Consider the following 12,799-nt stretch of genomic DNA (forward strand, 5'->3'; position numbering starts at 1 on the left):
GCATTTATCCAGGTTGAACTGCATCTGCAACCTCTCAGCCCATCTCTGCATCCTGTCAATGTCATGCTGCAGCCTACAACAGTCCTCTATACTGTCAACGACACCTCCAACCTTTGTGTCGTCTGCAAACTTGCTAACCCATCCTTCAATCTCCTCATCCAAGTCATTAATAAAAATTACAAACAGTAGAGGCCCAAGAACACCACTCACCACTGACTTCCAGGCAGAATATTTTCCTCCCACTACCACTCACGGTTTTCTATCGACCAGCCAATTCTGTATCCAGACAGCTAAATTTCCCTGTATCCCATTCCTCCTGACCTTCTGAACGAGCCTACCATGGGGAACCTTATCAAATGCCTTACTGAGTCTATATACACAACATCCACCGATCGACCCTCATCAACTTGTCTAGTAACATCCTAAAAGAACTCAATAAGATTTGTGAGGCATGACCTGCCCCTCACAAAGCCGTGCTGACTGCCTTTAATCAAGCCATGCTCTTCCAGATGGTCATAAAACCTATCCCTCAGAATCCTTTCTAACACCTTGCAGACGACAGACGTGAGACTTACTGGTCTGTAATTGTAGTGGATTTCCCTATTTCCTTTCTTGAAGTGAGGAATTACATTTGCCTCCCTCCAGTCCTCAGGTACGACTCTGGTGGAGAGCGAAGATGCAAAGATCTTCGCAAGCGGTGAAGCAATCACATTTCTCGCTTCCCAAAGCAGCCGAGGACAAATCTGGTCTGGCCCTGGCGACTTGTCAATCTTAATGTTTGTCAAAATTTTCAACACATCAGCTTCCTCAATCTCTATCCATTCCAGCATGCCCACCTGCTCCTCAATGGTTTCATTCACTACAAAGGTCCTTTTTTTTTTAGTAAAGACAGAAGCAAAAAACTCATTTAGGGCTTCCCCTACCTCCTCAGACTCTATACACAAGTTCCCTATGCTATCCCTGATCGGCCCTACTCTTTCTTTGATCATTCTCTTATTCCTCACATACGTGTAAAATGCCTTTGGATTCTCTCTAATCCTTCCTGCCAAGCCTTTCTCGGGCCCCCTCCTGGCTCTCCTCAGACCATTTTTGAGCTCTTTCTTCGCCTGCCTGTAATCCTCGAGATAAAGGATCAGTGGTGCTGGAAGAGCACAGCAATTCAGGCAGCATCCGAGGACAGGCAAAATCGACGTTTCGGGCTGAGCAAGACCCTTGCTTCCTCCACCTTACGTAAGCTGCCTTCTTTCTTTTGACGATAAGCTCCTCCGCTCTCGTCACCCAAGGTTCCTTTATCTTACCCCTTCTTGCCTGTCTCAGAGGAACACATTTGTGCATCACTTGCAACAACTGTTCCTTAAACAGTCTCACATGTCTATAGTGAACTTTTCATGGAACAATTGCTCCCAGTCCATGCTTCCCAACACACATCTGATAGTATCATAATTTCCTTTTCCCCAATTAAATGTCCTCCCATTGTGCCTGCTTCTCTCCTTCTCCATAGCTATGTAGATCACCAAAGTGCTCTCCCGCTGCAAGACCTGACACCTGCCCCGGCTCATTGCCGAGCACCAAATCCAAAATGGCCTCTCCCCTTGTCGGCCTGTCAACATACTGAGTTAGGAAACCCTCCTGAACACACCTTACAAAAACAGCTACTTCTAAACCATCTGCTCGAAGGAGATTCCAATCAATATTGGGAAAGTTAAAGTCATCCATTACAACAACCCTACTACATTCACACTTTTCCAAAATCTGCCAACCTATTCTGTCTTCAATCTTCCTGCTGTTATTGGGGGGCCTGTAGTAAACCTCTAATGAGGTGACTGCTCCCTTACTGTTCCTAATTTCCACCCATACTGACTCAGTAGGCAGACCCTCCTTGACAACGGTAACTTCTGTAGCTGTGATACCCTCTCTGATTAGCAGTGCTACACCCCCTCCTCTTTCCCACCTCCCTATTATTTTTAAATGTTCTAAACCCTGGAACATCCAGCAACCATTCCTGCCCCTGAGAAATCCATGTCTCTGTTATGGCCACAACATCATAGCACCAGGTACTGATTTTGCATTAGTGTTTACTATGGAGAAGGATGTGGAAGGTATCGAATATGGGAAAATAAATAGCAACTTGAAAAATGTCTATACTACAGAGGCAGTGGCTCTGGATGGCTTATAAAGGTGGATAAATGCTCAGGATCTGATCAGGTGTACCCTGGAACTCTGAGGGAAGATAGGGAAGTGATTGCTGGGCCCCTTGCTGAGACATTTTTACCATCGATAGCCACAGGTGAGGTGCTGAAAGACCAGAGGTTGGCTAACATGGTGCCACTATTTAGGAAAGATGGTAAGGAAAAGCCAGGGAACTATAGAGCAGCGAATGTGACATCAGTGGTGGGCAAGTTGTTGCAGTGAATCCTGAGGGACAGGATTTACATGTATTAGGAAAAGCAAGGACTGATTAGGGATAGTCAACATGGCTTTGTGCGTGGGAAATCAGTGTTTCATTAACGCGATTGGAGTTTTTCGAAGAAGTAATGATAAGGGCAGAGCAGTGAATATGATTATTGTGGATTTCAGCAAGATGTTTGACAAGGTTCCTCATGGTAGACTGGTTAGCAAGGTTAGATCTCATGGAATACAGGTAGAACTAGACATCTGGATACAGATCCAACTCGAAGGTAGAAGACAGAGGGTGGTGGTGGAGAGTTGCTTTTCAAACTGGAGGCCTATGATCATTGGTGTGCCACAATAATCAGTGCTGGGTCCACTGCTTTTCATCATTTATATAAATGATTTGGATACGAACATAGAGGGCATAGGATTAAGGAGAGGGGAGAAAGATTTAAATGGATCCAGAGGGGCAACGTTTTCATGCAGAGGGTGGTGCGTGTATGGAATAAGCTGCCACAGGAAGTGGAGGAGGCTGGTACAATTACAACATTTAATAGGCATTTGGATGGGTATATGAATAGTAACAGTTTAGAGGGTCAAGTGCTGGCAAATGGGACTAGGTTAATTTAGGCTATCCGGTCAGCATGGATGAGTTGGGCCGGAGGGTTTGTTTCTATGCTATATAGCTGTTTGACTAACTCTCTCTCTCTTAAAAAGGCGATGCAGATAGATTTTTAGACATTAAAAAGCGCCAAGGGGTATGGGGAGGAACTGGGAATATGGCAGAGATAGACAGATGATCAGCCACGATTGTATTGAATGGAGGAAGCTGGTCAAGGGGCCGAATAGCCTACTCCTGCTTTTATTTTCACTGTTTCAAACGTGGATTAAACATCTGACGACCATATGTTTACACAGAGCATCCCAGTAGTTCAAACAATGAATGGATGCATTTTGGTTACAAACAAAACAGTTTTGGGAACAAAGGGGAGAGATTTTAGCCCCAAAGCTTGCTGCTTTTCCTGAGAGTACAAAAGCAAACAATTTATCCTGAATCTAGAGGTTGCTGAAGGCAGCATCACAATGCACGGGTTTGTAAATCCTTAACGTTGCTTAGCTACAAGGCACAATTACTCAAGGTGTTCTTGCTACAAATTCCCCAACCAAAGCAGGACTTACTTGATTCAGTTCTCGCTGCATTCAGTTCTTACCTTTATCTGTACAAGGAAATCTCTCAGATGTTCTTTGAAGGATGGAATGTCTTGGTTGAGGCTGAACAGACCAGTCACAAAAACTTTGATCTGCGCACTGTGGCATGAAAAGATAACAGAAACAGAATTGAAACAATTTTACACTTCCTTTTGTCATGCAATTCTGAACAGTGAAAGCCTAAAACACAAGCGAATATTAACATTTCTCTCCAAGCTACAAATAGATCCTTGGGGGAGGAAATTCAGGCAGCAAGGACTGATGTCAAGGTAGCAGAGGCTCTCCAAACACAGCACCTCATGAAGTAGGGAAATATTTACCCCTCCAAGCTGCACAGAATCCTGCCTTGGAACTACATTGCTGTTCCTTCACTATTACTGTTGCAAAATCCTGAAATTCCCTTCCTAACTGCACTGTGGATGCACCTCCACCACATGGACAGTAGCACCTCAAGGAAGCAGCTCATTGCCACCTTCTCAAGGGTAACAAGGGATGGGAAAATAGCGAAGTCCATATGCAATGAAGAAATAAGTAGTACAAAAAACAACAAGGACACTGTTCTCAGAAATGAACCAATGTGGATGTTTTTTTTTTAAAAATCTGCAAATCACAGCATAAAACCCACTAACGTCAACTGCACTTTTTCTGACAAAGGAAACAAAATGAGAAGTGAGAAACACAATGGGCACTAAAGATAGGAAAAAATGACAGAGTAGTTAGGTGGGAACACAAGACAAAGCAAGAGTCATAGAGATGTACAGCATGGAAACAGACCCTTCGCTCCAACCCGTCCATGTCGACCAGATATCCCAACCCAGTCTAGTCCCACCTGCCAGCACCTGGCCCATATCCCTCTAAACCCTTCCTATTCATATACCCATCCAAATGCATCTTAAATGTTGCAATTGTACCAGCCTCCACCACTTCCTCTGGCAGCTCATTCCATACCAGTACCACCCACTGCATTCCTCCAACCCTGGCAACATGCTTGTAAATCTTTTCTGAACGCTTTCAAGTTTCACAATATCTTTCCAATAGGAATGAGACCAAAATTGCACGCAATATTCCAACAGTAGCCTAACCCATGTCCTGTACAGCTGCGAGATTTTTTTTAAAAAATGAAACAAAAACATTTGCAATTTCTTCAACTGGTAGATGTCTCCAACACTGATCCTGTAACTCAACTAAATTTCACACCACCAGAATTCGCTCTGGTCTACACTGTAGGAGTAATCCCAAATGGAGAGAAAAATTCTTCGATTAACTTAACCCTTTAGTGTTACCAGTGTAGTGGGACTGGGCCTGAAGGAAAGAAACAAAATAAATAGGAGCATGTAAAACAAAAAAGGAGAGAAAAAGACAGAAACAAAACAAAAACAATAGAAAAACTGAAAGAACTGGTGATGCTGGAAATCAAACAAAGACAGATATTGCTAGAAAAGCTCAGCAGGTCTGGCAACATTTGTGGACAGAAATCAGAGTTAACATTTCGGGCCCAGTGACCTTTCCTCAGCTCAAAAAAATGAATTGGTTTTATCTCATTATTATTAGTCTCAACAGCTTATTACGGGATAGTTCCTCAACTTCACCTCTGGAATGTGGTGGTAAGAATGCAGGACATAATCATTTTCATAATCATAGCACTTCAAGCAGTGGAACACCGAATACAACAAGGAGCACAAACACGGTCTATATAGTCTCCCTGCGTAATCAACACTTGTGCCACATGATCAGCTAACTCAGTATAGAACAAAGACCAAGGACCAGATTGTCCTTGGCTGAATGGCTAAAACTATCACAACTCCCTCTGGGCAGCACTCACTCTTGGAGATGAGGAAAGGCAGTTTTCAACAAGTTGGCCACAAACTCTTGCACAAAGATCTGATTGTTGATATTGGGGGTCGCTGGGCTCAAAGACAATGTGATCTTGCCGTCCTCCACTAGGCTGAACATGTACGCCAAGATGGTGGCGTGCATAGTTAATCCTGGAAAGGAGAAATTAAAATGTTTTTACAAGTTAAAACACATTCATACAATCATATGTAGTCAGATCCAATCTATATAACCAATAACTAACTATATTCCTCCTACACCTCCCCTCTCCAGCCCTACAGTTCTAAAAACATGGGCAGCCTCTTATCAATTTCAGCCACATAGCAACTCTATAAAGTAGCACTTTGGAGCCAGAAGGTTCTACACTGAACAAAACCAATAGGATTTGGAATGTGCTGCATTTTGAATGGTAGTACGGGATTCCAAAAAAAGAGCCTGATATTTGAAAGTGATGAATTTAGAAGGCTATGGACATAGGGTCAGAGAACGGGATTAGTTCGGTAACTCTTTTGGGAGTCGGTACAGCCATGATGGGTCGAATGGCCTCCTTCTGTACCACAAAACTCTAGGAAAACCTAGTTGGACATTCCAGTGCAGTACAGGAAGTACATTTCCTACACTATGAAGCACTTTACTGGGTTACAATGCACTTTGAGACATGCCATGATGGTGAAAAGATGCTATTCAAATCCAAGTGCTGGCAGGTGGGACTAGATTGGGTTGGGATTTCTGGTCGGCATGGACAGATTGGACCGAAGGGTTTGTTTCCAAGCTGTACATTTCTATGACTCTATGATTCTACTTCTCTCTGCTTTTGCCAAGACCCTCCCCCAAATCAACTGAACTTCAAACAGAAGGATTTGCGTTTGGACCAAACTGTATTCTCACCCGAGCTTCCTAGTACAAAACCCAACCAATGGTAAAGAAATAGCCCCAAATTCTCACCCCCACTCAAACTATACATAACTCTATATTACAGGGGAGATTGCAGCATAGCGGCTGTCACGAGATGAGTAACCGAGAGATTAATCCAAAACACTGGGGACAGGAGTTCAAATCCTCACTTTGACAGCTCAAATTTAAATGAATACATCTGGAATACAAGGCTGGTCTCAGCAATCGTGACAAACAAATTCTTAAAACCAGAAACCATTTGATCCACTAATGTGCTTTCAGGAAAGGAAATCGGTCTATGTGGCAGACTCTTCACAGCCTCTGAAACAACCCTCTCACAAGACACTCATTCAATTAGGGCAACAAATTCTGGCCTTGCCAGTGAAGCTCACATCCCAAGAACAAATTTAAAACAAAACCTCTCTCCACCACTGCACTGAGCTCATCTTAGTTCACTGGGCCAGTAAAAGTGGTGGGAGGGATTTACAAAAAAAACAATGCATTAATTCCCTCATCTCCCTCTCCAGGATCTTGAACACTATCCAGATCAGAAGGCCAACTTCTTTTGTATTGTTGAAACAGTTAACAAATATAATTTCCCTGCCTTCTTGAACATCCCATCAGCCCACCTACCCAGTCAGTACAGCCATCTTAAAAGGAAAGGGGGGAGAAATAAAGATCAAAAAGTGAAATGTCTGATTTACCAGCGGTGTGCGAAGTATCTGTCACCACTGAGAAGATGTGCTGAAGAATGTCACAGAAATACGTTTGATAAAAGCTCTGGGCAGCTGTCTCTTCCTGTGCGACATTCTGCAGGAGAGTATAAAGTATAGACAACCCTGCAAAAACAAATGCAGAATTCAGTTCAGACCACTGTCGCAGTCCAAAATCTGTGGGGAGACAAAAACTAGCGAGCCATAAATACAAGACGAAACTGCTAATACATCCAATTAGTAATTTGGCAGAAACTTCATCACCAAGGGAGCATTCAGAATGCAAAACCATGAGGCAAAATTACAATGCGATCAGGCATGTACAGGACATTGGTTAGGCCACTGTTGGAATATTGCGTGCAATTTTGGTCTCCTTCTTATCAGAAAGATGTTGTGAAACTTGAAAGAGTTCAGAAAAGATTTGCAAGGATGTTGCCAGGGTTGGAGGATTTGAGCTATGGGGAGAGGCTGAACAGGCTGGGGCTGTTTTCCCTGGAGCGTCGGAGGCTGAGGGGTGACCTTATAGGAGTTTACAAAATTATGAGGGGCATGGATAGGGTAAATAGGCAAAGTCTTTTCCCTGGGGGTTGGGGAGTCCAGAACTAGAGGGCATAGGTTTAGGGTGAGAGGGGAAAAGATATAAAAGAGACCTAAGGGGCAACTTTTTCATGCAGAAGATGGTACATGTATGGAATGAGCTGCCAGAGGAAGTGGTGGAGGCTGGTACAATTGCAACATTTAAGATGCATTTGGATGGGTATATGAATAGGAAGGGTTTGGAGGGATATGGGCCAGGTGCTGGCAGGTGGGACTAGATTGGGTAGGGATATCAGGTCGACATGGACGGGTTGGACCGAAGGGTCCGTTTCCATGCTGTACATCTCTATGACTCTATGAACTGTGGAGCAAAAACTGGGAGCAGATGCTCTCAGGGAAATGCGTGACCGAAATGTGGAGGTTGTTTAGGGAGCACTGGCTAAGAGTGCTGGATAGGTTTGTCCCACTGAGGCAAGGAGGGGATGGTAGGATGAAAGAACCTTGGATGACAAGAGATGTGGAATATCTAGTCAAGAGGAAGAAAGAAGCTCACTTAAGAATGAGGATGCAAGGATCAGACAGGGCTCTAGAGGGTAACAAGGTAACCAGGAAGGAACTGAAGAATGGACCAAGGAGAGGTAGATGGGGGCATGATGAATCCTTGACATGTCAGATTAAGGAAAATCCCAAGGCATTCTACACTTGAGGAACAAGAGTTTGGCCAGAGTGAGGGTAGGGCCAATTAGGGATAGTGGAGGGAACTCGTACCTTGAGTCAGAAGGGTTGGGGAAGTCCTTAATGAATACTTTGCTTCAGTATTCACTAGTGAGAGGGACCTTGTAACTTGTGAGGACAGTGTGAAACAGGCGGATATGCTCGAACAGCTTAATGTTAAGGAGGAAGATGTGCTGGAAATTTCAAAAACATGATCAAGTCTCCTGGGCCAGAACAGATATACCCAAGGTTACTACAGGAAGCGAGGGAAGAGATTGCTATGCCTTTGGCAATGATCTTTGTGTCCCCACTGCCCACTGGAATAGTACGAGATGAATGAAGGGTGGCAAATGTTATTTCCTCATTCAAGAAAGATATGATTTGGAGATGCCGGTGTTGGACTGGGGTGTATAAAGTTAAAAATCACACAACACCAGGTTATAGTCCAAAAGGTTGAATTGGAAGCACACTAGCTTGCAGAGTGTCGCTACCACCTGATGAAGGAGCAGCGCTCCGAAAGCTAGTGCTTCCAATTAAACCTATTGGACTATAACCTGGTGCTGTGGGATTTTTAACTCAAAAAAGGTAATAAGGATAACTCTGGGAATTACAGACCTGTCAGTCTTACATCAGTGGTGGGCAAATTATTGGAGAGGATTCTGAGAAACGGATTTATGATTATTGGGAAAAGCATAGTTTGATTAGAAATAGCCAGCATGGTTTTGAGGGGGGCAGGTCTTACCTCACAAGCCTTATTAAATTATTTGAGGATGTGACGAAACACATTGAAGATAGAGCAGCGGATGTGATGTACATGGATTTTAGCAAGGCATTTGATAAGGTACATGGTAAGCTCATTCAGAAAATAAAGGAGGCATGGGATACAGGGAAATTTGGCTGTCTGGATACACATCTGGCTGGCCCATTGATGGCAGAGGGTGGTAATAGATGGAAAGTATTCAGCCTGGAGCTCGGTGATCAGTGGTGTTCCATAGGGAACAGTTCTGGGACCTCTACTCTTTGCGATTTTTAGAAACGACTTGGATGAGGAAGTGGAAGGGTAGTAGGTTTATCCATGACACGAAGGTTGGTGGAGTTGTGGATCGTGTCAAGGGCGGTTATAGGTTGCAACGGGACATTGACAGGATGCAGAACTGGGCTGATAAGTGGCAGATGGAGTTCAACCTGGAAAAGTGCAAAGTGATTCATTTCAGAAGGTCGAATTTGAATGCAGAAAACAGGGTAAAAGGCAGGATTCTTGGCAGTGTGGTGATCGGGGGTCCACATCCAAAGATCCACCCAAGTTGATAAGGTTGTTAAGACGTGTGGTGTGTTTGCTTTCATTAGCAGAGGGATTAAGTTTAAGAGCGTGAGGTTATGCTGCAGCTCTGTAAGGCCATCACACTTGGAATACTGTGTTCAGTCTGGTTGCCTCATTATAGGAAGGATGGGGGTGCAGAGGAGATTTACCAGGAGGGTATGTCTTATGAAGAAAGGTTGAGGGAACTAGGGCTTTTCTCATTAGGGCGAAGAAGGACGAGAGGTGACTTGATAGAGGTCTACAAGATGATGGGAGACATAGGAAGAGTGAATAGCCAGAGACCTTTCCCCAGGGCCGAAATGACTATCACGAGGGGGCATAATTTTAAGGTGAATGGAGGAAGTTTTGGGGAGATGTCAGAGGTAGTTTCTTGGCAGACAGAGTAGTGGGTGCGTGGAATGCACTGCCAGCAGTGGTAGTACAGTCAGACACATTAGGGACACTTAAGCGACTCTTGGATAGGCAGATGGAAATCAATAAAATGAAGTGTATGTAGGTTAGTCTGATCTTCGAATAGGATAAAAGGTTGGTACAACATCAAGGACTGAAGGGCCTGTACGGTGCTGCGCTGTTCTATGAAAGGAGGAGCCAGATAAGCATGAGAAAGGAAGAGGAAATAGTAGGACATACAGATAGGGCAAGAGTAATGTGGGAAGAGGCACATGTGAAGCATAAACATCAGCATTGACCTGCTGGGGCTCTTTATCCATTGCACCAGAGAAAAGGAAGGAAGGAAGGAAGGAAGGAAGGATGGAAGGAAAGGCCGCTTGGCACAACAAAGCATACCTGTATCAGCCACGTTCCTCATGGTGTGTTTGAAAGCCCAGATAATGGAGTCAAGGACCAATTTGAACTGGGCTGGAGGTATGTTCAGGAATGCAGGGAAACAATGACTATTGACTGCTTGAAGAAGCAGAAAGAAGTTAGTCCTGTGCTCTGGATACTCTTCAAAATCCTGGAGAGGAAGACAAAGAAAATTAAATTCTCAAAATTTTGTGTCGTCATTTAGATCTTTATACAGATTGTAGGTGGCAACCAACAACATAATTTTATTGAAGACTTAAATCAGACCTCTAATTAAATTGACAGACCACTCCTGTTCATTCAAGTTCAAATTCATTTGAATTTGAATGCAACTTGAATTTATTATTGCAAAAACAAACTGGGCTAATCGAAGCAGCTGATAGACTGGGGGAGCTACCAGCCAAGTCCTGCTATGGAGAATGAGATTTTGATCTAAAAAAAAAACACACCGTTTATTTTATACAGTTTCAGAATGTGAAACAAAGACGTTGTTGAGATTCTGGTTCATTCCCTACTGTGGATGGAAAACTGCTTAGGAATGAACGTTTGTGACCGACTGATGAGGCAGTGAATACAGGTAGTGTCGGCAAATTCAAGAGTGGAAAGGAAAAATATCAGACACAGAAATTGATCAAGGTATGCAAGTACATGATTTTTTTTTTCCCCAGCTTTGTGATTAAACAATCACAAGCTCTTTCAGCTCCTTACTTCCCAAAATTCCACAGACGTCACATGTTGAGACATAAGACAAACAATGGCTGCACAGCAAGTTGGGTAACTAAAGTGATGGTACCCAAGGAGAACAAAAAAAAATCTTCGAGTGGCAAGGAAGGAGGAAGCATTTTAAATGAAATTACACAATTGATGTAGCACAATTCTCAATAACAGAACAAAAACCAGGATTACTCATCCTTACATCTCAAGTATAGAGTTATATATTTCCTATTGTGCAAGGGCTTTAGGACCCTGGGGAAAATGGTGTCATGGAACTGCTCCTCATTGGGTATAAACAGTACACTGACAGAGTGAAAGAGAGAGCACGAGGTGGAAGCCTGAAGTCTAGCTCTGTGAATGAGAGAAACACACGCAGCAAAGCAAGCACCACACAGTACAATTTAGTCAAAAACTTTAAATAACATAACAATAAGATTAGATCTGGATATATTACCGAATACCATATATTATAGTCTGTAATAAACAGGGCTATTAAAAGAAATGAGCCAGAAGACAGTTCTTGACCACGTCATTTTGAGTAGTCTAGAATCCAAATTCATGAATGTGGATGCAGCACCACTACACTCTCTGCACCTTTGGGCTGTTTTAACTAAAGTGACACTGTTTTGTGTATTCAATCTGCAGTTGCGAAAACACCCAAGTTATACAAACTGGTTTCACATATGGAATAGGTGCAGACGCTCACTACAACAGTCTGGGCTACAGTCGGACATCGATTCCAGACAGAAAGAAACAAACAAACACAGTCATGTGCTGACAATCCAAATGGTACCATTGCAATATCCACTATTTATACATTCTATTTACCCCAGCCATTTCAACACAGGAAAATTAAGAACTAAGTTACTTTTAACAGATGAACAGGAGGAAGCTGTGGCTGGGTGGATGAGTTGACAAAGAAGCAGTGGGGACATAAAAGTACTATGAAAATATAACATGAGAATCACAGGGTTAATTAAAAAATAATGACAGGACCTGACTTCATATTTGCAGTAATAGAATATAGAATTTATCCAATAAACCAAGATGTAAAAGGGAAAGGGCAACATGGTGGCTCAGTACTTAGCATTGCTGCCTCATATTCTCCCCATGAGGTCAGATGGATTGGCCATGCCAAGTTGCCCTGTAGTGGCCAGGGATTTGCAAGTGAGGTGGATTAACCATGATAAATGTGGGCCTGAGTCTGGATGGGGTGCTCTTCGCAGGGTTGGTGTGGACATAATGGGCTGAATGGCATCCTTCTGCGCCGTAGAAGTTCTCAGAGTCTATGAAACCAGTCTTTCGGACTTAGAGAGAACTCAAAATTTTCATTTCATGGAAATATGTAAATATCCTATACATTATAAAACATTTTATTCATTGTCAACAGTACTTCAAGGGAGAGAATTTAAGGGAGACAGGACTTCCAAGTGCCCCCCATTCCTTTGCCTGTTATGCTTTGAGCTAGGATAGAGTTAGGGGACAAAGTTTTATAGGGGTTTAAGTGATATGGACTACTGTGAGATTTATGACAGAGTCAGATGTAAAAGTCCAGCAAGTCCACTTCTATACCAGATACATCTTGCTCCATTGTTAATGCATTCCCAGAGTGGTGAAGTAAGGTTGTCATTTGGAAAAAAGAGACAGGATCTCGGGGCAGCAAGGGAAG

General features: G+C 43.2%; 1 protein-coding gene across 4 annotated transcripts in view; it reads right to left on the bottom strand.

Moving 5' to 3' along the window:
* Window positions 1-12,799, bottom strand: part of LOC122553379 (exportin-1-like) — an 89,823-nt gene that overhangs the window by 11,496 nt on the left and 65,528 nt on the right. For all 4 annotated transcript variants that reach the window (XM_043697061.1, XM_043697065.1, XM_043697064.1 and 1 more), the window contains exons 21-24: window positions 10,399-10,567; window positions 7,032-7,166; window positions 5,423-5,585; window positions 3,603-3,699 (exon numbers count right to left, since the gene is read on the bottom strand). In XM_043697061.1, the coding sequence (XP_043552996.1) occupies window positions 3,603-3,699; window positions 5,423-5,585; window positions 7,032-7,166; window positions 10,399-10,567 (564 nt within the window). The remainder of the gene's footprint in view (window positions 1-3,602; window positions 3,700-5,422; window positions 5,586-7,031; window positions 7,167-10,398; window positions 10,568-12,799) is intronic.

The sequence above is a fragment of the Chiloscyllium plagiosum genome, chromosome 10 (assembly GCF_004010195.1).
Source record: "Chiloscyllium plagiosum isolate BGI_BamShark_2017 chromosome 10, ASM401019v2, whole genome shotgun sequence".
Classification (NCBI taxonomy): Eukaryota; Metazoa; Chordata; class Chondrichthyes; order Orectolobiformes; family Hemiscylliidae; genus Chiloscyllium; species Chiloscyllium plagiosum.